Source organism: Lissotriton helveticus, chromosome 8, assembly GCF_964261635.1.
Source record: "Lissotriton helveticus chromosome 8, aLisHel1.1, whole genome shotgun sequence".
NCBI lineage: Eukaryota > Metazoa > Chordata > Amphibia > Caudata > Salamandridae > Lissotriton > Lissotriton helveticus.
In genome coordinates this window covers 441,245,004-441,271,949 of record NC_136069.1, presented here as the reverse complement: position 1 = coordinate 441,271,949, position 26,946 = coordinate 441,245,004, and the positions used below count along the sequence as shown (strand labels likewise).

General features: G+C 42.1%; 1 protein-coding gene across 3 annotated transcripts in view; it reads right to left on the bottom strand.

Moving 5' to 3' along the window:
* The window catches only part of SLC25A30 (solute carrier family 25 member 30), a 228,293-nt gene that overhangs the window by 162,903 nt on the left and 38,444 nt on the right, over nucleotides 1–26,946 (bottom strand). For all 3 annotated transcript variants that reach the window (XM_078657313.1, XM_078657312.1, XM_078657311.1), the window contains exons 2-3: nucleotides 19,158–19,247; nucleotides 1,285–1,432 (exon numbers count right to left, since the gene is read on the bottom strand). In XM_078657313.1, the coding sequence (XP_078513439.1) occupies nucleotides 1,285–1,432; nucleotides 19,158–19,221 (212 nt within the window). In that variant the 5' untranslated portion in view covers nucleotides 19,222–19,247. The remainder of the gene's footprint in view (nucleotides 1–1,284; nucleotides 1,433–19,157; nucleotides 19,248–26,946) is intronic.

The window sequence follows — 26,946 nt, the reverse complement described above, 5'->3', positions numbered from 1 at the left end:
AGTCACATATGTACCAACCATCCCCCTAGACCATCCAGTTCTTTCTACTATGCAACTTTATTCTGTTTAGCTTCTTTCTAAAATAGCCTACTGTAATTTTACAGCATCTGAAGCAACTTACATACTTCACAATAATGTACATTGTATGTTATGTATTGTTAAACTGTGTGTTTTAATGAAAAAACTGTGTGGACGGATAACAGAGACGATAGAAGAAAGGTTAGACTATAGGATTGTGACCAGATCCACACTACAGAGAGAGGTAATAGTTTAAGTCAGCAACTGATGACCTCAAACAGAAATAATTCTATGAAGTCACATGGGTTCATAAATGTATGCATCATCACTGAATTGCCGGACTACTAATGAGTACAGGGTGAAGGGAAGTTGAGGTTCACAAACAGACAGAGCAAATATACGAAAGAAGAGCGAGACAAAACAGGAGTAACAAGAGGACAATGAAAGGGCAGCTCACAAAGGAAACTCCACAGAAATCGGAATCTATGAAATATGGATTTGAAAACCGAGGACAGTGACTCAGTAAGGAAGCAGCCTTATCCAAAAATATGAAAGCAAGCAAAGCAGTAATCTTAGATGGTGCTTATGAGAAAAAATACTAAAAACCTAAGCAAGCATGCACTCAAAAATGCAGACGTAAGGTTTCCGCTCCAAGACAAAAAAATATAGAGAACCCTTGGGACTCAACAATGAAAAGCTTAAATACAATATCATGTTAAATGTCAGGACTACAAGGAAAACATTTAGAAACATGTGGTTAACCATCAAAAGATAGCTACAGAGGACACATCATTAGCTGTGTTTGGGTGTTAAATACTAATATGGTAAAATCGTTTACCAGACTGTGCAACCATGTGGGAAAAAGACAAACTAATGAAATAATACCATCACAAAATATGCTGCATTACACCACATAATCTGAATTTCCTTGCCGCATCGTGAACTTGATCTGATTCTCAAGAGTTCTCCTGGAATTCTTTCTGATGCCAGAAATGTACTCCAAAAGGAGGTGACGGCACAAAGGGTTACATTTCGGACTTTCTTCCCTTTAAGTTTTAGGAATCTGAGCCTTTTTGTCTAAGCACAGGGATGTTCAGATAACTAATCAGCAAACTTGACAGCGAAGTTGGCTTTCCACTCATCAGCCTAAACTCATACACAGTAACACTGTACCACTTGTCATTCCTATTTTGGTTCACTTTGGTCTGGCCTGAAAAGTACAGTTTTCCTCTAATAACCACTCATCTGTAAAACATATATATTTACCCAGAGTACAGTGCACGTAGTCCTTCTTCTCTGAATATCCTCGCAAACGCATGCACCATCCCTCTGTATCGTATCTCCATAAATTTTGCATCGTGTGCTTGACCTTGAATCTGCAGTCGTGTTTTGGTCAAGTCAATGGGAAACGTGCCTTAAAAGAAAAACACAGTTGACAATAGTATACAAATTATAATCTTTTTACGAGGCGTTAAGGAACTTACAGCAAAGTTTAGAAATTCTCTGGAAAATGATAGCAAGCGGATAGTAGAGTTAGGTATCCTCAAGAATCAAAGGAAGCAAAATTATTTGTTATTATTCGTTTTGGATGACATCTTTTACATGTGGAACAAGAGATTTACTGATATATTAGCCAGAACCAGAGGACATTTGGAGGACTGTTAATGAGTTTAAGTTGGCTAATGAATAATCAAGCAAATATCTAATATACAAATTGAAAGACCAATAAATGCAGGTTTAATGCTTACATACATTGGCTAGACTTGGAGTTCAGAGTTATCTTATCCGAGTGTTTAGCTCACAATTGGATACAATTGTGTACAAAAACGTGTTCCATATGTGCCAGATGCAGTACTTAGGGCTTTCATTCTATGGACATTAGTGGAGAAGTGTGGCTCACTGGTTAGAAGCGGCAGACCCTGAAGCAGAGATCGGCCTGGGACCAGGGTTCAATTCCCGACGCGGCAGGGTCTTGGGTCAATGTCCGCGGACTCGATAATTCTCGCTTAGGTGCCTACGCTAACCATGGGTCCCACTCTGCAACTCTGGGCAATAGCTTGCTTAATCTCCACAACGGCCCCAGCAACGCCGGGGATGCCTGGCTTCACCTTGGGGTGCCCTCTCACAGGGAAAGCCAGGACGGGTTCCCCAGCGGTATACAGCGCCAGGACACCACGTAACGAGGTAACAGTGCGCTTTACAAGTATACATACATTACATTACATTACATTACAGAGAATAGTCAATTCAGACATACTCTCCTTGGACAAATGCAGTAACTTGGGGCATATACAGTACATCATTCAGGCAACCACAAAAAACCAATACTGTGAGAGGTAGGATTATGTGTAGAACAAAATGATTTCATTTGGATTTGGTGGGGCATTGGTGACCGTAATAGGCACAATTGATATAGGCTGCCTTTTACTGTCTATTTTCAGGAGCAAGGCAGGAGCATTCTCAGTCTCAACTTCAGTGTGTTCTAGTATTGAAGCATTGAAAGACTATACTGGTGCCAGGATGTTCCTTTTCTGGCTGTTCTCAATGCTCTGGGTGTTGTGATGGTGTCCGTGGAGTTGGAGGGTAAAGTGAGAGCAGCTGTACCCTCACTAACACAAAGATGGGCACTAATAAAGTCTATAGCACTTTCAGACATGATAAGTTTCCATTCCCCCCCCACCCCGCCCATTTCCCCACTGGAGTACTACGCAGCCAAGATAGTAGTGAAAGAACCCGACAATGCCATGCCTCCAAGGATGCACTGAAGTTTGAGGTAATTTGAGAGGCTAATGGCGAAGCACAACATGTTGCTTGCAGTGAAAGATTGATGGATTTAACCCAGATCTTTTGAGTGGGGGTGAATGTTTTGTTTTGTTCTGCATTCTGTCCATCAATTGTGTGTCTGTTGCTTTCTCACCCTAAGTGCGCCGGGTATGCCTAAACTTGAGGCCCGGGCTCACTGTGCCTCCCAGGCAAGAATCCATCTATAGTTAGCCTTGGATTCTACTAAACTCTCTGGACTCTGGGATACGCAACTCGGCTACCTCAATTAAAAAAAATTAGTCTGGAAAAACATAAAACTAATCTCCTTATTGGAGGACAAGGCTCGCTTCTCGAAAAGATCTCAGGCCTGGATGACCCTTAGTTCCTATAAATCACTTGCCCCACAATCATACTTTAATCAGGGCTATTCTAGGGCCATAAGGTACAAACTGGGGATCCTTCCATGCACCAAGCATCTACCACCATGGCTGAGGATAACAGGGCAAGATACTTGCAGGCTGTGCAACATCAAGAATGGCGATATTCTTCACTTAATTTGCCTATGCGAAGAACTGCACCAAGCACGGCAACAATTCCTAAAAGAACCTTTTCAACAGAAAGGTATCCGCAATAGAAGGCAAGGAGTGCTGGCCTGCTTAAACCCAGTAAATACTCAACTAAACTGTAGACTGGTAAAATTCCTGATGATGGCTGAACAAAAAATTCCAAAAATACTAAAGAATACTCCGCAAAGTCCACCACCACGAGTCAGACTAGCAGACGGGTAAAAGCCTTTAAGGATGCCTAGCAGCAGCAGAGGGATAAATCTTGCAATAAGCAAAGACAATTTGATTGGACAAATGGGCAAGCGGGCTGGAATAAAGATAATCTGAGAAAAACAAATTTCAGCATCCAGCGATCCATTGACTTTTCTTAACTAGCACAACCTAATTGTGATTTTAACTGCAATGAATTTTCCATCGTTGGCTTTTAAACGGTTTTAATAACGATGTTTTATGAATTTTGTAGTGTTACTATTGCAATGGTTTTAATTAACTATGCAAAAATGAAATAAACTTAAAACACTGTGCCACTGGATTCAAGCCATCCTGGCTGATGAGGGGTGAAACCCCGAAACCGGTCCTAGGATGCTTCTTTCCGGTCCAGGGAGGACCTGGCTTGGCAGTTCAGGATGGACTGCTCCCATGAGACACAGGGTCAAGACTGATTTGCATATGGCCAGGTCTAAACTGGGGTGGCACGGTGAGCAACATAATGATGGATTTAACACAGATCTCTGGACTGGGTGTGAATGTTTTGATTTGTTCTGCATTTCGTCCATCAATGTGTGTCTTTTGCAGTGAAAGAAGTACGTTAGGGAACCAGAACATCAGAGGCAGGGATCAAAAGATATGCGGGTCAGTGATCCAGTGAATACGGACTCCACTGTAAGGCAGAAAAGCCTTTGAGTCTGCTTCAGAATGCAGACGAAAAGGTAAAATGGATAACCCATTCAGATCTAGACAGCAACTCTCCAAGGATTTCTGAAAAGCTCTAAATTTCTATAGATGTTGGCTATTTTGTCCAAGAACAAAGCAGAAAGGTTTTTGCAAAGATCTTGCAAAAGGATTGTACTGTGCATACTGGCCCAGGGTTGTATCAAGCCTTTAATAATATTGAAAAATTTGCACTGAGAATTGACCACTGCCATATTTTTGTTGGTGAACTTTGAGCTGCCCACCATACGAAAAAGCTTATGGTTTTGCCCAATAGCTGATTTATAAATAGGTTTGCCATCAAAATGATAGTAAGTCCTCTATTTGCACTCCATGGATTTGCAGTATAGTTTCACAGTGCGAAGTGTCTCCAAATATCAGGAGATGTGATGTGGGACCCTCATGGCAAACTTGAAAACTCTTCAGAGGAGCAAAGGAACGGAGGGACTTAGTTATGCAACTGTTGAAATTGATAGCTGTTGTGGATACCTTGATATTCATACCAAGAGATAAGTTTATAAGCCACTTGCATAGTATAATCTTTGGCTCCAAATTTGCTTGACTCTAAAGGTAACCAGAAAGGAATCACTGGGAGACTGAAGACATTTTCCGTTGAAATAATGAATTCTAGAGAAAAAAAATGGGATTACTAACTGCAACTGGTGGAGAAAAAGCGAAGGAGATTAACACAGGCCTGATTGTTTTAAGGTTCAAAAGTAAATTTGATAATATAGCATATGAAATGAGCCACTGTAACGGTGCAGCACACAAAGTTCTCCAAATTCCTAAGCACTATTTTTTGTTTCAGGTAGTCAACCATTGTTATTGGCCGAAAGGTTTTAATAATAACCAATTCATTTTACACATACAACCACTGCTGTGTCTGTGTGATATTGGCGTTAAGCCAAGGAAACCCATTCATTTTTTCTACTGCTACAAGAAAGCTAGCTAAATGTATCCCTCCAAGTAATTAACCAAGAGTAGAAGCAATATAATCTAATTTAGATTACACTGCTTCTACTCTTGGCTAATACATAGCAACATGAAACCAGTGAGCGTAGCCTAAATAAGGAGAAACAGCAACAGTTTAAAAAAAAAACACAACTACTAAGTTATACTTGTATCATAATATAAGATAGTCATGCCAAACCAGAAAGTGATTTAATTCTTAGTGCAGAGTATTCCTTTAAAAACAGTTTTGCAAAGTAAGAGCTTCATTGATACAAGAATATTTTTAATGTTATTCTAATTGCACTAAGACTAATTAACCACGGAAAGGAAACCAGACAGACAAAGCATCTCATCACACAAAATCTATAATTCCTAGAAATTCCGTCACATTCATATTATGGAAAATTATCCATGGATATAACATATTCAATAGGAAATATAGGTTTTTAAAACTGCGTCCACTCTCCATTACTTCCCCCCTCGTTTACTTCTCCCTAACCCACTCCTTCATTGCTACCCAATACTCTCATTGCAGTCCTTAAAAACATTTCCTTTTCAGGTCTCGGCTAGGCAGCGCTTGCGTTGTCTCGTCGAGAGATGCTGTATACAAAATAGCGCTGGAAGCTCCGCCCACTTTTCGCCTATCTTTTTGATGTGCTGAAATTCTAAATGCTGCATTCTGATTGGTTTTCATGAACTTAATCCCGCCTCCTGATGGCCAAGTCGTCATTTTTCTCCTTCCACAGCTATCGGCCCCTTTACTTGAAAAACTATTTTGTTCCCCTGCCTCCCCCGTTCCCTCCCGCAGTCTGTGACTTCTCTGTCCACCACCACCCCCACCCCTGTCCTCCAGTTTGTACGTTCTTGGACGCTCGCACTTTTGTTTACAATGCAATAGGTCTCGTGTAATTACGAGTCCTATTGCATTTGTCACTGCTGGTTTTCTCCTGTTATTGGCTGGGTGAGTTTGTACTATATTTTGCCTGACCTGTCCTATCCTGTCCAGAACGCATGCGCATATAAAGTCTTTTTTTTTGCAGAACGAGTTACTTTAATATTTGCAACACAGGCCAATTGATGGCGGAAGGCAGAGACAGTACAAGCAGGTAAACGAAACAGGACAAAGTGCAGCGCTGTGGGTGCCACTCCAACCTCCTCACCAGCAGATCACCCGCGTGACTTACTCTTCTTTGATGTGGCATAAAAACCGCAGGGCCCTCCTGTGCTTTTCTTCCCCCTGGCTGTCTGACGTGCAGGGAGATCCTAATCCACTGCTCGGTGCTGGTCACAGACAGGGGGCCTCTCCCAGCTTGATGTATGTTGCCTTCCTTCTTCGTATGTTCATTACATTCTTGTTTTTCACATGTTAAATAGAATGCGTTTGCTGTACAGTTTTTTATTGCCCTGTCTTCCTTGAAGTAATCTGTTTTTGCATGTTCGGAAGTCTCTTTCTCGCCTCACTCTATCGCCGAAAAGAAGAGTCTATTTCATACTGCCAAACCGAGTGCCTCTGCACACAACTGCTAGCAATTCGTTACCATCAGAATCGTTGTTCCACCACTGTCCCTGCTGAGCTGTAATGCCGGGCCGGTCTTCCAGACAAGAATGTGGTGCATGATGAAGGGAATGTTTACCTGACTTTGTCTGTAAATATTCGCTCCTGTAAATGGCTGTCTGGCTGTGTTTAGATACCTGTGTATTTGGTTGTTTGTCCATATACAAGAGGCTGTGTATCTGCTCCTTACGATGGCCCTGTTCACCTAGATGTTTGCCCTTGTGTATGTAGGTATGTACATGTGCCTCTGCCTGGTACAGGATTGTTTGCATACACTCACGAAGCTGCCAACCTGCATTCTGTATGTAAGTACCGCACTGAGTATCACAGTGTGTGCACCTATGACTACAGGAGTGTTGTGGTGCTTAGATTTCGGGCTGTCACTAGTAGGGTCTCTCATGTGCCCTTTCGCGCTTGTGAACAGTAACGGAGCCGCAGGACTCACTCACTACTTTAGCCCGCTCACTTTGATTGCTGTGAAGTGCTACCACTGGGTTCTGTGCTGTTCGTGGCTGCAGCTGGGCTAGACCTACTTCCACTAGTGACCGCCCCTGCTGCCGAGTGACCCCTCCTTAGGCGCTATATGTGCTGCACCTTGGAGACGGGGTATAGTGACAGACAGCTGGCAGGGTCAGAACCTCCAACCCTCGCACATTCTCTGATGGATGCAGGGAGGTGATTGTTTGAAAGAAGAGGGTGGGAGTGACAGCAGCCCAAGGGGACAGAAACGGACTACTGGTGGGAAGCAGGTATGCACATGTCCAGCGATGTCTGCGCATCCAAGCCTTCGCCGCTCTCAAGTTAATAAACAGAATGATGCGTGGCAATGACCCCTCCCCATTGGCGTTTTAAGGGAAGTTATTCAAATCAGAGCTCAGCATGCTTGCTGCTACAGGGCACCTGTGTCTCCAGGCTTTGAGGTTTACTGCGGAAGGGTAATGACAGCCTTTTGCTTCCCACAGTGCCTGCCTGTGTTTCAGTCAAAGCTTTTGCATGTGCTTCACTCACAGTGTTTGCACGTGGTTGGTACAGCTTTTGCACATGTGTGCAAGCCTCTGCCACCAAACACTCTGTGTGTGTGTTATGTAATTGTATTTATATAGCGCTTCATTGCGAGTCGAACGCTACTCCGGAACATGTCTCAGCACCTGCATGCGCATATTCTGCGCTTGCTAAGATAGCGCCCTGTGTGGCATGAACTTGGCATCCTTGCTGTTGTTGGTGAATTAAATGAAGTGTTAAAAAAAGCAATGGATGGTCTTCTTGAATTCAGGAAGATCCTTGCATGGCAGTTTGGGCTGGACTCTTCTTCGTGGTCCTGACATGGGTTTAATGATTTTTCAATTTTTCGGAGGGACCGGCAGCTGTTTGCTGCCAGATGACTCAATTTTTAAAAAGTACGTTGTACAGGTTTCCATTTATTAATTTTGTATTAACCCATCTTGGAACAGAAAATAAAAAAAACTAAACTGTAGCCACATAATTCTGTATACACACACCCATGTGCATGTGTTTTCACGCTAGGCTCTCATAGTGTTCGTTACACATCATTGCACCTTTATTTTCTCTTTCTTTAATAATATGATTTTCTTAGCATTTCTCAACAAACATACCTACAATAACCAGTCCCACGAATTGACAACTAACCTACCACCAGTAAAACACCACAATGGGCCATATGCATCATTCCAATTTGCGATCGCAAACGCCGAAATTCACAGAATTTCAGCGTTTGGGATCGCAATTGGGCTCAGTGGTATGTATGAAAGAAAAACTGCCTCGCAAAATAAGGAATCGCAAAATTTGCGATTCCCTATTTTGCGATTGCATTTAAGGAATCGCAAATTGGTATCCCTTAAATGCAATGTAAGAAGCACAGAAAAAGTGCAATTTGGCCTTAGGGAATAGCAAATTACCACCAACTTCAAGTTGGTGGTAATTTGCAATTTCTCTGAAAAATGCACTTTTTTGAATTTTTCAAAGTGCCATGTGGCACATATACATGCCCTTAGGGCATGTATGTGTGCCACATGTGCACACATGCACATTTCAGGGGTGCAACAGTGTGTCCTTTTGACACCCTAGCACCCTTGCAATTGCATTCTCAATTTGCGATTCTCTAAGTGAGAATCGCAAATGTCTTCCCATTCATTCCTATGGGCCGCTAGGCCATAGGAATGAATAGGGAGGTATTCCTTAATTGCGAATCGCAATTTGCAATTAAGGAATATGTAGGATTCGCAAAATTATTTGCAAATCCTACATACATAGCATTTTGAGATTCTCAAATAGCGATTCGCAAAAAATCTCAATTTGAGAATCGCAAAATTAGAGTTTGATACATAAGGCCTAAACTCAATTAATTAAAATGTTCTGCAACATTACATCACTTTATCCTCATAAGATATGTGGAATATTTCCATCAATGAGATGGATGATGCAATCCCAAAATTTAACAGATCACACAACGCCCTGCAACAATCTCTCCATGTTTCTGCGAATAAGCCTATATTATGATGTATTTGGTCGCGCAGTTCCTAGATTCATAAATGGAGAGGTCCAAAACATTACAATGGCCTTATACCTTGGCCCATTTGCACGTGCCACTATGTGTGTGAGTAACTGTATGGATGAGTGGCGGTGTGTAACAGGATGTATAGGTATATGAGTAGATATGATGAGTGAGTACATGTATGAGTGACTGTATAGGACTGTTGGTAAATGAGTGGATGTGTGTATAGATCTTAGGTGTGTTGTAACTGGTATTGGTATGTCCATTGTTTTGAAACTGTTAGTTTGTATTTTTGAGTGTGTGTGTATCAAAGGTTATATTAGGGTGAGAGGAGGTTTGCAACTCAAGGATAATTGTCATCAGTGATGTCATTTGAGATGTCATCAGTGATGTCATGAGTGATGTCACTGACCATGTCATGAGTGATGTAATATGTGACGTCATCAGCAGTGCATTGTGGGAGCGCGAGTTATAGTTAGCTGAACTAACTATAACGGGGGAATTTCTATGGTTTTGTATGAATGAAATGCCCAACTAACTATAATGCTCCTGAAACCTACGGTTTTTCAGTGAATTCCTAAGGTTTTTTAAATGCTAATTTCTAAATAGACTGTGCCTGAAACCTATGGTTTTTTCAGTGAATTTCAAAACGCACAGAAAGAAACGTGATGCTCCCGCCCTGTCATAGCAAACAGCAGGTTCCCGGGGGTGAGCACCCTGGGACACTGCAGGAGCCAGCCCTGGGGGGTGGTGGTCCCCAGGGCCATCACAGACTCCAGGAGGGGGGCTGCGGGCCCCCCTCCCAACATCTCAACAGCCCCGTGCAGGTGGTGGTCCCCGGGGCTAGGGGGTCCAGTACGGACCCCCAAATATTTGAATATTAGTGCCCCGGGGAGATGGCAGTCCTCGGGGTGTGTGTGGGGGGCTCGAGCCCACACTTCGTTGTTTTTATTTTCGTGGCCAGATCCATGATTTTTCAACAAAATAAATGTTTTTTAGGCCCTGGGGGTCCTTGTGGGACCCACTGAGCAGGACTAGGGGGTCAGGGTATTTCTACCCTGCCCCCTATTCTTGTTTTGCGCTTTAGTTTTTCTGGCTGCCAACACTTCCTGGTTTGGAGTGTTGACAGCCAATTAGAATGCAGCTCGTGATCGGCAGGGTACGCGGATTCACCGCGCCTTTATATATCGATATTTTTTTTATTTTTATTTTCTCAGCAACTACTGAACGCATTTACACCATTTAACAAAAGGAGTTCTTTCTGAACCAAGGGCTACCTTTTTGCCAAATTTGGTGTAATTCTGTTCAGCAGTTTGGGCTGTAGCCGTGTCTAAAGTTTCCTATGGGAATTAACATGGAGAAAACACGTTTTGGGACCCCCCTTTTTTTTCGGCCCCCGCTTACTGAATCACCCCGAAATTTTCAAGATAGGAGCGGACCATTTCGAGAATTTTGCATAGATTCGTCAACCGGCATCAAAAGTTATTGGGAAAACAAAAAAAGCTGTTTCCTATGAAAACTAGGTCCGAACTATAATATAACTATCCGACCGACAGTAGGTAATATATATCTTTATTTACTGCTGTATAAACTGATACCATGCTGAGGTATGAGACTTTCAACCTTGACAAACCCACGGGCATGCTATATAGGGTGTTGAAAACATGTTGGCTGAACCTGCAGCAAGTCTGTTTCCTCACTAACAAATATTCTACTCCAGCCTGACAAGCACTTTGGATTATGTTGTAGAAAAAGACAGTCTTATTATAACCACTTCTTGCATCAAAATGGTTCTGTTTCTGGGATCTAAGTTCACTTTCCTGCAACACGCTTTTTGCACTTCAGAGATCTTGTGCTTAAGACTTCAAAGATCAGATTCACTTCTTTATTTCTTCTCATAAGCCCTGCACTGTAGTTACTTTATTTTCAATCCTTTTTGCCATTTTTGCCTTTTTGCCAGTATTTGTTCAGCAACTTTGTCATCAGTGACTGTCTTCCAGAGTCAGGGCGAATGTTTCTCCAGTGAGTCTTATTTAGTTTATTTTTGTAGGGTGGCATTATAAAGAAATAAGGCGGGCCTACTAGCTGAACGTCTCCTGGATTTCAGATGTGTCGCAACAAAATCGGCTACCTGCCAGAATGTGTCTTCACTGGAATCCAGATGTGGATTTTTCAGGCATCCACTATTTCTGTCTTTAGGATAGTGATCTCTTTGAGATCGTTGGCCCCATCTCCAGTCAAAGATTGACTTTATCGCCCTGCACATTCCACAAGATATCCCACGTCTCCTTGGTGCTGTTACTCCACCGGACACTAGGGATTGCCCTTTAAGTTTCCAGATAAACATGGGCTTAGACTTGCAATCTTCCCATCATATCCTCAATCTCTACTGTATTTTGGTGAGATGATACAGCCATGGCAAAGGAATCAGTTGTCCTATAGTGTAATTGGCACTGTTCCACCATATTGGATACATTTCAGTTCTGGAAGGGAGAGATAGGTTACCGTAGTGCCGGGAATCTGTGTGCACCACTTTTCAGAACTTGTTTAAGGGTAGTGGGCAGTCTGGGGTTACAGTGTTCCAAATGTGACAACTGAAGTTTTCCACCTCTGTTGTCCCAGGAAACAACTGTAGCTGGACTGAGAATTGAAGGTCAAGTACAACCCTTTTAGCACTTCATACTCAAGTGGGGAAAGAGCGATCCAAGGCTAACTGATGTAGCCTGAGCTATACAATAATGAGCACCAAATAAGAAAGTACAGTGAGAGCATTATTGTTTAAAGAGATTAAGTACTTTCATCAAAGCGCACCTCTAAATAATACACAGAAATATACATATGAAAATACAAGTAAGCAACCACTATACTAAAATAAGGTGAGTGGTCTCATTAGTAGTTCAAAAACATTAGTTGATTAAGGTCCCCACTGCTCTTGAATCTGATATTTTTTTGCAACTATTTGCAAACAGAAAAATTTCGCTGACAACTCTGAGTTACACAGGCCTCTGCCGCCACTAGGTGAGCCTAAGCTGTGAACCTGCATACTCGGAGAACAGCACGTTTTGAGGAGGAGTGGGGGTATGGATGCGGTTGAAAAGGAGACTGTTGCCTCGGTGATCCAGCAAATGTGTGTTTATTGCAGCCTTATCAGAAGGTGCAGTTCTAGTCCTTGTTTATTCAAACTCTCTGCCTTCTGTTGAACACAAAACATACCATTCAAACAAGATTACTCTCTGGCTCCAGCAAACCAGTCAAGTCAAAAATGGAAAAAAGGGAGCAGTTACTAAAGTGTGAGTCCTAGGGAGAGGGCGACGTAATCCGGTTCTGGAGAACGAGGATCCCTGGGGGGGGGAGTATTTTAAAGCTGCAATGCAGCAGGGTTAAAATGAACCACGATTAAGATTCACACACTTCAAGAAATTAGGGCACTTCCAGTGCTCATCAGCAGACAATGGGCTTCATCCTTTAAGGGCAATGTTCCTGGGTTCTCCGAGTCTGGTTCCGACTTCGCAAAGATCTTGTTCATTGGAATTTATTTCTTTTCTGGTTATGAATATCCTGGCAAAAAGTCACTGAGTTTGTAACCTCAGCTTCCTGACAGACAAGAATGTAGATTCCACCAACCGGTTTTGTTTTTTGGTAACATTCATATTTTAGGGTGCTGACCAGCTTCACACAGGATGTCATGGCCATGAACTTTCGACTTCAGAATCAAAAGGAATAGTAGGGGATGGATTTGGATGCCCCCTGTCAAAAAGGGAAGAACAAAGATCAGGAAAGGAATGAAGAGCAGGTCCCAGTTCCCATGACACAAATCTGTCTGGATGACACTCGTTAAGACAGGGAAGCATAAGGATGTCCAAAGGGGAACCCCATTTGCACATTAGAGTCTCTGTTCTTCTGGTCACTTCAAAAGAGGCAGGCTGAGAAAAGTTCTCGAACATCATAATAAACAAACTATTTAACCAAGACTCCTCTCTTGATTCGATTTTGCAGGTACCAAATATGTATTCATGTACCCATACACAATACACCTGCATGCTCACCACCCAGGGCAGATGAAAAGCAAATCCACTTCCTCCATCAGTAGCTCACAAGGATGGAGTGAAAGATGTTGATAAAGGAAGGAAGGCAAGTCTTTTACTATGAGAAGCCAGATAGCAACTCTTCATGTAGGCGACAGGCTCTATCTATAATGTGTGCTGCCACGGACGCTAATCTTTCGTAGTTTGTTAGGAAACACTGTAGTCATTCTCGAAAATATGAATGGTCTTTGGGAGTTCTCGGACCTCAGAATCTCATTCTATGGGTCTTTCAACATTACACAGGATATGCACATGAGTGGTTATCTTAAGAATAATAGAAAAAAATAAATCAAAACCATGCATATACTTGCTAACAGAACACAAAGCAGAGCCATACAGAGGTTTTTGCATGCAATCACCACTCAGCAAGGGACTGCTACTTCTGCAACTTCTGTCATACTTAGCTTGGTCGCATTCAGGGATCCACTGTACTTGCAAGGTCGCAGGAAGGGAATGGTTTTGATGCACCAAAAACTGGCAGCTATCTGTGTGAACTACAAACTCTGCTCACTTTTATATATTTTCAAATGTGCAGCATCCAATACATTGAATTTTTTTTAAGTTGCTGGTTTGGAGACTCTGGTATAGGACTCTGGTTTCTGCATTATTGGGGCACTCACCCCAAGAATACAGAGTATGGACTTTAACAAAGTGCATCCTATAAGAACAAACTCAGGACACTGCACTGAATCCCAGAGACTGTAACTAACCACACTGTCAAGGATCCCCAGTGTCATTAACACCAGGGTACACCATCCTAGGGCCACTAATCAACCAGACTGCAGGCTAAGGACACTAACCCACTACACTGCACTGAATCCTGGGGGCACTAATTAAAAAACACTGTACATACTGCGGAAACTAGGAACTACTGCGGCAAACCAAAGCAAACATTTTTTTTTTAGTACGTCATTAGATTTCTGAATTTTGTTATTTGATGTATCAACTGAAGTCCCATCTAGGTCTTATTTGTGAAAAAAGCAAGGACCCCCTGTTGTGGATACATATCCTGGGACAGGGCAAACAATATATGTGAGATAACAATCCCAGGCATACAGTCTCAAGGAGTGGCACAATAGACAAATGGCAAACACACAACCAATTCAATATGAAAAAATATACATGTTTAATATGATAAAGACATATAATAAAAATCAATACATTGATCCTAATTGATAAAATAACATTGTACTAATACATATGTTGTCACAGTAAAAGTTAATATTTAAGGAATTGATGGTATCCTGTCGACGCGTTTCGACATACACACTATGCCTTCATCAGGACTGTAACCATCATTATTCTGTGAAAAAAGAGGATTATAGAAATGTTTTATTCCATAGTACATTCAATCTATAGCAGAATAATTGAATTAGTATTCAGATTTGCCAACAACATTCTATTGCCACTTATTCTGTTCATCTTGCTGATGTACTGCTTCTTAGTTTTATACATTGTCAAAAAATACCTATGCCTTAATAATTATTCAAACAAGGAGAGACACGAATGGAGAATGCATATATATATCAATTAGGTACATGTACTATCATATAAGCATTAGGTATGTATAAATCTCTCTCTTATTCGTACATATACCTAGCATTTATCCATTGATACATGATTATTAAGAGATAAAAAATGCTGCATAAGTCAATGGTGTTCTATCAATGTCCTAGGTGATTTATTAATTACCAACCTACAAAGGGAGACAATAAGAAAAAAAGTTTTTGCGTGGAGATTGAAACACAAAGAATAAAGAAGAATAAAAGAAAAGATATTAGTCCTATGTTCAGTTAATGAACCGGGAATATTGTCCATAAAGGGTGCTCAAAACTAAGGAGGGCCCTGATTTAGATACAAATATTGTAACAACCTAAGTCCTACTCGTTATTCAATACCTTCAAACCAGATGTCCATACGTTTGGAAAAGATTAAAATAGATTGTCTAGTTTAAAGATTATTTTTCTCAGCCCAGTACATAGGTGTGTAGCACAGATAAGGACCTCACTCCAGGATGGATATATTGTCACAAACGATCTTACCTTATATTAAAAAAGATTTTTCGTATGGTGAACACGTAATTTGTTTAGTATATATACAGGGTAGGTGAATAGAGTTCACACTATCAAAATTGGTCTCTTGAACATCTGCGGATAAAAAGGTAATAATTAAGGGCCATAACTATTGTATATTCAGATTTTGAGCTTGCTTACACTCCTTATTATTTAAACTAACCAAGGTTCATGTCTATTCTAAGGGTCTAATATTTTATATACATAATAGTTGCCTTATAAGTGTACAAGAAAACGATATTGTTCCCTATTTACCAATCACCTATTTGTTTACACTGTTATTAAGCAAGTGTCTACCATCAGAGTTCTGGCAGCATTCTAATTTTATTGAAAAGTGGCCTCTCTTACCATTGTTTTCAAGTTGTTTCCTATTAATGTGAGGAAGCGGAAAAGCGATATCTTCAGGTAAAGGATATAGTTACCCTCGACGATTTCTACAAATATAAAGCGATAAGGGGTCACCAACCCACACAAAAAGTGCACATTTAATCATAATGTTCAAGGGCATCTCGGCTTACCTAAAAAGTGAAATTTTGTATCGTGGTGGTTGTAAATCTGGCTGGAGGCTTCCAGCTCAGACGACTAATCGTTACCTCTAAGCATAAGGGGTCTGTGCACGATGACTCTAAGCATAGAGGGTTTGTGCACGATATTTCTAGGTAAAAGAAAACAGAGAAAACGGCTCAACTTTAAACACGCCGTAATCTAAATTAGTCACAACGAGCAAAATGTCAGGCTTACATTCTTACCGATGGTATCGCGCAAGAATGGATGTATCAGTGCCGGTAGTAAATATGTTGATTGTCCGCGGCTGCTAACCCTTACTGCTTGCGCATCTAAATGTTTAAAACAACACAAAACAAACAGGAAAGGATCGTGTCATTAACTATGCAAAACGGAGGCTGATGCATTTCTAAGGGTTCACCGTGAGGTGCGGGAGAGGGTAACACGCTTACCGGTCAAAGCATAGAGATGCGGTGTGTACACGTCAATCGCTTCCGCTTTCCACGAAAATGAACTCGCGCTCATTTTTCGGTATCCTTTTATAAGAGGAGGATATCCATTGGTTAACCTCCTTTTACTGAGGTTTCTTAAAGGAGAAGGGTCCTATTCTACTTGGATACTAGGGCAAGAAGACGGTTTTAATGTAGACACGTGTACCCACCTTGTTTTTTCTTTTTATACGGCTACGGTCACTAAAATTTTATGCTGTCAGCAAAGAAAACAGTATTTAACGAGCACAAAGCCGTCTTTCCTAATTAGATATTATCTACGGTTGGTACCTACCAAGTGGCTTGGTTACATTACAATTTGTATTTGAATATTAATTCTATTTGCCAAGCAAAGTCTAGAGCTATTATTAATACACAGAAAACGGTATTACCATGCTTCGAGATCACGGCAGTCACGTAGCAAAAACGCATAATATATACATTCTTGACTGCAACAGATTTAGATTACAGAATGGCATTTTCCCACGGTAAATCGTTATTCAATCCATTAGTTTTGAGCACCCTTTATGGACAATATTCCCGGTTCATTAACTGAACATAGGACTAATATCTTTTCTTTTATTCTTCTTTATTCTTTGTGTTTCAATCTCCACGCAAAAACTTTTTTTCTTATTGTCTCCCTTTGTAGGTTGGTAATTAATAAATCACCTAGGACATTGATAGAACATCATTGACTTATGCAGCATTTTTTATCTCTTAATAATCATGTATCAATGGATAAATGCTAGGTATATGTACGAATAAGAAAGAGATTTATACATACCTAATGCTTATATGATAGTACATGTACCTAATTGATATATATATGCATTCTCCATTCGTGTCTCTCCTTGTTTGAATAATTATTAAGGCATAGGTATTTTTTGACAATGTATAAAACTAAGAAGCAGTACATCAGCAAGATGAACAGAATAAGTGGCAATAGAATGTTGTTGGCAAATCTGAATACTAATTCAATTATTCTGCTATAGATTGAATGTACTATGGAATAAAACATTTCTATAATCCTCTTTTTTCACAGAATAATGATGGTTACAGTCCTGATGAAGGCATAGTGTGTATGTCGAAACGCGTCGACAGGATACCATCAATTCCTTAAATATTAACTTTTACTGTGACAACATATGTATTAGTACAATGTTATTTTATCAATTAGGATCAATGTATTGATTTTTATTATATGTCTTTATCATATTAAACATGTATATTTTTTCATATTGAATTGGTTGTGTGTTTGCCATTTGTCTATTGTGCCACTCCTTGAGACTGTATGCCTGGGATTGCCATCTAGGTCTTATGACATAAACAAACATATTGTATTTGAAAAAAGTGTTTGGCACACCAATCTGCGAAAATTAAATGTTGCTCTTCCAACAGAAATCTAGAGGTGATGGTACATGTCACCAGACATAAGCAATTCCTAAATTGATACACACATTGAACATGGTAGAACAACAATATATGCCTCTTAGAAGTTTCATTAAAGAGAATTAATATGCCACACTTTCAAATTAAATATTTTGCACAGGTAGAAAGTGTGAAGAGTTTTGCGATGGCCTGTGCCATGCCCTACTTCTGGGACACTAATGCAATACTGAACTGTTCATTTAGCACTTCAGAGGTACTAACTTATCAGTTATGAGTAAAAACTAAAAAGCACCTACAAATGCCAGGGTATGTGGCTTGCATTTTGAACATTTACCTGAAGACAAAGTAAAGTACAGCATGGTGGCGTTATTCCATGCAAGTGAAAGAGTAGGAATTACTTTGTTATAAGAAGATAAAGTCACAGACACAGTATGCAACCATTCATGATACGCCGGATAGATGAAGAATGACAGTAATACTTTCAGGGACATATTTAATGTGAATATCCAGGATAATCTGGATAGGGCCTCTGAAATCCCCAAGAAAGAGATCAAATGAATCTATTTGGGGAAAAAAGCCCAAGTACGTTGAGACATTAATAGTTAATCTCCAATTACCCAGTTTTATTACTCCAATTTGGTCAGTGTATGCTTTCAAAAATATTTAACTGTGGTCACAAGAACATCTCACCGGTTTGTCCTTACTAGATTAAGACTGGGTATCGTTCATTATCTGGTGGCATTCCCCTGTATAAAAAAATACCCCTCCGCACCATGCCCCTGTGATGGGGTCACGAAACAGAGCTCTATACATTTCTTGCTCATTTGGGACTTATATTTGCATTATCGCATTGCTTATCTTAAACCACTATTCCTGAAAAATTCTGTATCAAGCTTAAAATCTGCAATGAGTTTGCTACTTTCGTTGAAAGAGCCTGATATATGTTTTTTTACAGCTACTTATATCTTGAAATCAATGGGTGCTAGGAAAAACATGTTTTTTTAAATTTATTGTTTGTTGCTATATTAACTATATTAACTGAGTCGAATTTTCTTATCCAAAAAGCTCTTAACATGTTCTCCTCTCTACCTTATTTTAACAATTGTGATACATTAGAGTAAACCTTTTATGGACTGCCTATGTTAAATATTTTGCTATGTGCTTTTATGATTGTTTTCATAATAATCGAATAAAGATTTTTGAATGAATGAATGGCAGTAATACCCAACAACAGACAACGTGTGGCTGCAGACAACTTTAGCTAAAGTTGTCTGCAGCCACACGCTAAAAACTAGTTGCCTTAGAGAATGCATAAAATACTTACCACATTCAGCAGTGACAGAAGCTAAACCTCCATAAACAAATGGTTTCCAGTTGAAGGCAGACATGTTTCACCCGTTAACATGCCCTTTTTCTGTAAAGAAAACCTTTGTTAGGAATCCGATTACCCAAAATCAGTTTCGTATCTATCAAAAAATAATTTTGCATAATGTACATTTGTGGATAGAGACTTTCCTGTTCACATCTGACTCATCACAAAGTAAATATGTAAAATTCTATTTCTATATAATTGAAGGGACATTGCAATCCAGGAAAAACAGAATGGGTGAACATTCCCGTCCCTCATACGGATACAAATATGTATATGTCACAACTGCATGCTCAAATAATTATAGCAATTCAAAATGTCAGGATGTATATCATCCCACTGTTCCTAGGTATTATCATCGCATAGTGACAGATGTATAATTTATTAAAAGATGCTTTTTATCAAAGATTTCAAAATAAAGGTATTTACAAATACTAAGTGAGCATATACATGCTTTATTAAGGCCTCTATTTCATGTAAAAATTAGAGAAGAGGGAGAAGAATATATTACCACATTATCACTCAAATAGGAGGCTGTCGCAAAGTCACAATGCCACCTAAGACTTGCTGAAGAGAGAGGAACTGTTTTCTATTGTATGCGTACAATGTGCACAGGCTTTGCTATGTCACTCAAATGATGGCCAAGTTGGCAGACCCGTTATCCCAAGCTGTATGCTGTGGTGGGTGGAAGCAAAGTGTGAGTGACAGTGACAAAAATAGTCTGGTGAGACAGCCAAAGCACTCAAAGGCCAGATCTAAAAGCAATCTGGATAAAAGATGAGGTCTGGCTTTAATTGAAAATTATTCAATTAAGAAGGTATAAAAGTGGTAGAATGAGGCCCTTCAGATTTTAATGTAATTAATGTGGTTTATGAAGAGTGAACATGACCATCATGCTATCAGAGCGCTGTACAAAGAGAGGGCTGATGAGGGGTGCAGTAAGTACACCTGTCACTTAAGGTATGCTGTATACAGAATTCGAAAAGTAAGGTATAACACAACAGGATACAATATCAAATAGGGTGAAGTGACCGTTTCAAAATAGTTCTCTCAAGCCACATGTTTTTCTGGTAGTATGGCTTGGACTTCTTTCTTGAAAAACTTGAGTGAGGTAATTACTCTCGCTGCAGGTGCTAGCGAGTTCCCCATTTTTGGGGCAGATCTAGCAAAAGTGCGGCCGTGTGTTTTCCTTTTTTGAATCTGGCTGGTTCTAGTATGAGTGGTTATCACTTCTAGAATACCGTCTGCCTCCTGATAGCTTGAACCTATTCACCATGTATTTAGGACCCGAATTGTGTAGGACTTATTGTTATATGCATGCAACATTCAGTTGGATCCTGGCTTCAACTGGGAGCCAGTTGAGGGCTCCGAGTGATGGAGAAATGTGATCATAGCAGCGTACGCCTAATAAAAGTATTGATGCTGTATTTGTCACTTTCATTGGGGCTGGGCTTATGTAGACCTATGAGCGTGACATTCCCACAGTCCAGTCTTGAAAGCACTAGAGATGGAACCACTTTTTTGAGGTCTCCTAGTGGTATGAAGGGTTTTAGTTTTCTTAGACTGTACAGATGTAGGTTATTGTTTCTGGTTGCAGCCTGTATGTGCACTCATGTGTTTAGATTAGAGACTAGTGTGATGCGTAGCGATTTTAAGGAGTCTCAGATAGTTGTGGTGCAGTTTAGCAATTTGATGTTATAAGACCAAGGTTGCAATTGGTTGGATCTAAGGGGTGGGCAGAAAAGAATTAATTTGGTTTTCTGCAGGTTTAGTTTTAGATGGTTGCGTGCCAGCTAGTCCTCCGTTTTTCTCAGGGTATCATCCAGTCTCCGGATATCCTCTTGAAAGTTCGAGTTTGATATAGCACTGAGTATCATCACCATACACATTGTATGAGATTTTTGATTGTTTAAGAATTTCAGTGAGCCATTCCATGTATAGATTGAAGAGCATTGGCGAGACTGTAGATCCTTGTGAAACGCCCCAGGCGAAATCTGCAACATCAGATAGGGTAGTGCCTATTTTGACTCTTTGTTGTCAGTTTTGAAGAAGGAGATGAACGAGTTAAGGATGGCTCCTCATAAACCCATTCTTAATTCAAGAGTTTCTCAGAAGCATTAGTGGGTGACCATGTTGAATGCCACTGACCATTCTAGAAGTGTTAGGAGACATGATTTGTTTTGGTGTAGTGATGTTTGTATATCGTCTAGGATTTTTGGAATGCCAACCTTGGTATTGTGTCCAGGCCTGAAACCTAATTGCCATTTATCTAACAGGTTAACATTTTTGAAGTGTTTGCATAGCTGATCTTTGGAGCATTTTTCTACCAATTTAGTGAGGAAAGGCAGATTGGATACTGGTCTGTTTTTAAGTTGTCGAAGTCGTTCTGGTCAGTGCCGTTTTTGAGGTTTTTTTTTATTAGGGGGAGATTCTTGGCCTATCTTCAGGCATTCTGGGAGGGATTCTTGTTAGAGAGATGTGTTTATGATTTTCATCCATAAGAGAGTGACAGTTTGCAGGATCTCTTTCAGCAGGTGTGAGGGAATGGCATTGTCGAAATGTGTGGTAGGTTTCATTGCCTGAATGGTTTTCTACATTTCCCCTCAGACAGAGATCTGAAACTATTCTAAAAGGCTCCCTTTTCTTTGGGACAATTAGGGTGTGTTGGTCAGTATTCTTGCTGTGTGATGTGACAGTAGGGCGCTCTTTCTCACATGCCATCATATATACATTAAAAGAGGTCTCACCTCAACATCTACAGCAAGTTGGCCTGAAAATTAACACAACGAAATCAGAAGTCATTGCCTCTCAATACCCGAAACCCTTTAACCGCGGTGGTTTGATAAAGTGGGCGGGACCGCGTCTGCCAACGGACGTGCGAGCTCTATGGCGGTAGTGCTCGCAACAGCAGTTTGCCGACGGGAGGGGTTAAGCAATCAAGGTGAATGGAGAGGACCTGGCCATGACTGAAGAGTTCACCTACCCAGCATGTACTATCAGGCATGATGAAGGGGCAGGCAGTGACATCAAGAGCATACTGAACAAGGCCAGGAATGATTTCAGGATGCTGAACAATGTGTGGAGGTCATCTCAGTAGAGGACCAACACCACGCTGAGGCTTTACCAGAGCTGTCTTCTATCCATACTATTGCATGGATCCGAATGCTTGCAGATGACGAAAAGCAACATCACCATACTTTCAGCCTTCTAAACGAGTAACACGAGAAGAATCATACTTATGTTCTGGCCACAGATCCCCTACCAGGAACTGCTCACCAGATGTAAGCAAGATAATAATAATAATAATAATAAACACTTGTAGAGCGCATGGCTACCCTCGGGCATCCCAGCGCTAACAGCTGCGTAGACAACCAATACATTTAAGGAGCTATTTGCTGGAATAGCCAGGTTTTTAAAAACTTCCGGAATGGTAAGATGTGCATTTCAGAGCGGAGGTGTAAGGGTAGCGTGTTCCACAGTTTTGCCACATTATAGGCAAAGGATCTTCCTCTGCTTCTTGTCCTCCTGAATTTTGGGAATGACTGCGAGATTAAGCGATCACAGATTCCTCTTAGGACGATAGGGAGTGATAAGAGGTTTGTTGATTGCCGGGCCCATTCCCCACATAGTCTTATGGGCAATACACAGGCCCTTACATGTTATTCTTTCAAGGATTGGCAGCCAGAGAAAGATTTTTAAGGCTGGTTTGACTGACTGGGTTCTAGGGATTCCAAGCAACATCCTGGCTGCGCAATTCTGGGCAACTTGAAGTTTCCTTGGTGTTGTCATGGGAACTCCCAGGTAGAGGGAGTTACCATAGTCCAGGCATGACAGAACCAAAGCCTGGATCAGAACTCTATTTGCGGCCATTGGGAGCAGTGGGAGGATTTTCCGGAGTGATCCAAGTGTACCAAAGCAGGCTCCTGTCACCTTCATTGTTTGATGGTCAAACTTGAGTGAGTTGTCTAACCAAACACCCAGACTCTTTATCCTGTTTTTGGGAGTGGGCGAAGGGCCTAGGCACTTAGGCCAGGTCTGGCTGAGGCCTATGCTATGGTGGTTACCGGTTACCTAGGAACATCAACTCAGTTTTTTCTCCGTTAAGCCTGAGGCAGGGGTGCTCCATCCAAGAGTCAACTTTCTCTACACAACTCGAAGTCCGACGGGAGGTTGCCGGCCCCATTAAGAGTTATGACTAGCTGTGTGTCATCCGCATAGGTCACATTTTAATCATGTGTGGCAGAATATCGGCCAGTGGCCGCATATACACAAGAGTGTAGGGCTCAAGGAGGATCCCTGCGGGGCTCCACTGTTGAGCTCCAGTCTCTTAGAAGTGAAGTCCCCTGAAAAGACTTGAAAGGTTCTTCTATCTAGGTACGATTGTACCCAGGAAATCGCCTCATCTTGAATCTCCAGTATCCCAAGTCTCTCTACTAGGATGGAAAGGTTAACTGTGTCAAAGGCCGAGCTTAGATCAAGGAGGATGATGGCAACTGCTCCTCCCTGATCCAGGATCTGTTTAGCGACCTCGGCCACAGCAAGAAGGGCAGTCTCAGTACTGTAATTAGGACGAAAACCAGTCTGGGTGGCATGTAGAAAATCACGGCTTTTCAAGAAATTGCAAAGCAGAGCGTGCACATATTTTCCCAAAATGTTTACAATTACATGGCTGAGAGAATGGATACCATCATTATGAGCGAAAGATGGATATGGATAGGACACACTTCAGAAGAGAGTAAGACTCCATTACAAAAACAGCTTTCCACTGGACCCCAGAAGGCAAAAGAAACAGATGTAGACCAAAGAACATCTGGAGGCGAACTACGGAAACAGAAATAAAGACCGTAAACCACAGCGGGGGAACCATACAAAAACTAGCACACAACAGGCAGAAATGAAAGTCCTTCATTGCTGTCCTACATGCCAGTCTGCATAACGGGCAGTAAGTAAGTAATACATCAACCAATGACTGAAAAGTGACCTGTTAACTTGTGCAAAGTGCCTGACACTGCACTGACCCAAGTCCGCTGCATTGTTTTTTATTAATATATGAACTGATTAGGGGGCATGGCTTGGCATGAGCCAAGATGACCGCATAGTGCATGAGCTCGGTGGCGGCCCTACTTCAACCCTGATATCTGCACAGGATCCACCCGGCAGTGCGACGTGGGGCACACTGGGGTGTCCGCCCTCACTGGGGGTAGCATTCCGGATGGCGGCAGAACCAGCAAAGACGATATAGAGAGGCTTATAGAGAGGCTAGGGGCTACGGGCCTGCAGCCGCCGGAGAAGGCCTATGCGGAGTGCGAAGGTGTTAGAGGCATAACAGCAACTGATAGGTGAGACACTGGAACCGAATCCCTTGTTGGCACTTTTGGGGGCTATGACACCAGTAAGGCCAGAACACAGGAGATTTGTGGCAGTGGCACTGCTTCTGGCCAAACGCAGAGTGGCTTGTAGATGGGGAAGGGGACGAGCGCCCAAATTCAAGTCATGGCTGGAGGACCTAATTACTTGTCAAGAAAGACTTGCTACATATGCAGAATTACTACCGGTCAACTCCAGGCCTAATGATATCTGGGCCCCCCTCACATGCTAACTAGGTCGACATCTGTTAGAGATAACGAGAGTTAGGCTAACGTGAGGAAGCGGACCTGGGGGAATGACAGAGGAGGCGGATGGAGAATGTGGGAAACGACCCTAGATTTCTGAAACACCTTAAGAACATGGCACGTAGACACAGATAAGATGGGATCATTGAGAAGCGGGGATACAGAGGGATTCTGTATTGGCCACTTAGAGGCCCTGAATATTGAATGTATTTGACAATTTGTAAGAGTTAGACGATGAGATGATATGTCAGCAGGGGGGGTGGTGCCCGATTGAGATTATCCCAATGTTACAAGTTTTACAGACGAGTCCCACGAGTACCAAGTTGATGCATTTCCGAATAATGTGATGATGGACAAATGGACCAATATGTTAATGTATTGTGAGATATAAAAAGAAGACAAGGTTTGAGGTGTTGTAAAACTTCAATAAAAAGAACTTACAACAAGCATTTACAATGCAATGGTCTCTGCATTGTTAAAGTTAGAGCTATTAGCATTGCTCATGACATTATTTATGTTTTTGTTTTTAAAACATAAATAAATGGCATTGTCATTTACAATGCCAATAGCTTAATCTCTCGCAAATGCGAGACCTATTGCATTTGCACCCACATAGAGCCACCCACACACACACATACAGAGCCACCCACACAGTCACCCACACATACACACACAGAGCCACCCACACGCACCCACCCACACACACACACACAGTCACACACACACACAGAGCCACACACACACACACACACACACACACACAGAGCCCCACACAACTCTGCCCAGTAACACTTTTCCGCCACCAAGGCAAACATTACATTGGCTCCCTACGGCCAAACAAACTGCCTTCAAGACCCTCTGTACGGTCTTCAAGGCCATAAATGGACTCAATCCACTTTACTTGCAAAACAAGTTCCAGTTCCATTAACTTCCGATGCAGCTTCGATCAGCTAGACTGGACAGATCAAGAGGCCAGATTTTATCAGACACATCAGCTAATCTCGAACTCTCTCCCGCTGAATTGAAGAACCAAAGCTAATCAGTTTTCCTTTTGCCACATATTTGAAACTGGATTGCTCTAAAGACCTTAACCCTGCTATTGCACAAGCTTGTGTACCAGTTCCAGCGCCAGGACACCTTTTCTCAGTATCCGCACACTTAATAAAAACAAATATGCCTCCTTTGGGGCTGGAAGCGATGGGCGGCAGGGGGGGTTCCACGTGCGAGGGATGGCGGGTTCCCTACTAGATGCGCTGCAATTATTTATTTACTTATGCGTATGTGTGTGGCGCCGACTTTACCCGAAGGTGTCGGAGCGCTTCGCAGTAGGAGCAGGAAGGATACAGGAGGAGAGAATTACAAGTGAGCAGGTTACAAAAGGACAAGGTTGAGTTACACGAGGCAAGCGGGACAATTGTCAGCAAATACAAGGGGTAGCAAACGATACGATACAGGAGGGAAAGGTTACAAGAGGCAAAATTGGGGGGGAATTGTGACCCGGGCGGCGGGGGAGGGGGGGTTAATGGGTAGTAAAGTAATTCGGGGGGCGGAGAAGCGCAGTGAGGAAGGGGGCCTTACGGTGGGTGGTTCCTTGGGGGGGGGGGAGGGGAGGGGGGACACGAGCCTGGGCGTTTTTATATAGCGAGGTCTTTAGCCGAAGGTAGCGCTTCGCAATAGGAACAGTAATGATACAGGAGGAGAAAGTTACAAGTGGGGCTTGCGAGGAATGTGGAGGAGCGTGAGGGGTTGCAGTGTCAGGCACGGGTGAGCGCTGCACAGGGAGCAAAGCCTTCACAGTTAGTAAAAGGAGACACGGACAGCGGGAGGGGGGCAGTAAACGGAGACACGGACAGCGGGAGGGGGGCAGTAAAAGGAGACACAGACAGCGGGAGGGGGGCAGTAAAAGGAGACACGGACAGCAGGAGGGGGCGGGAATGGAGACACGGACAGCGGGAGGGGGCGGGGGCGGGAAAGGAGACACTGACAGCGGGAGGGGGGCGGGAACGGAGACACGGACAGCGGGGGGCAGTAAAAGGAGACACGGACAGCGGGAGGGAGGGCAGTAAAAGGAGACACTCCAGCGGGAGGGGGGGCGGGAACGGAGACACGGACAGCGGGAGGGGGGCAGTAAA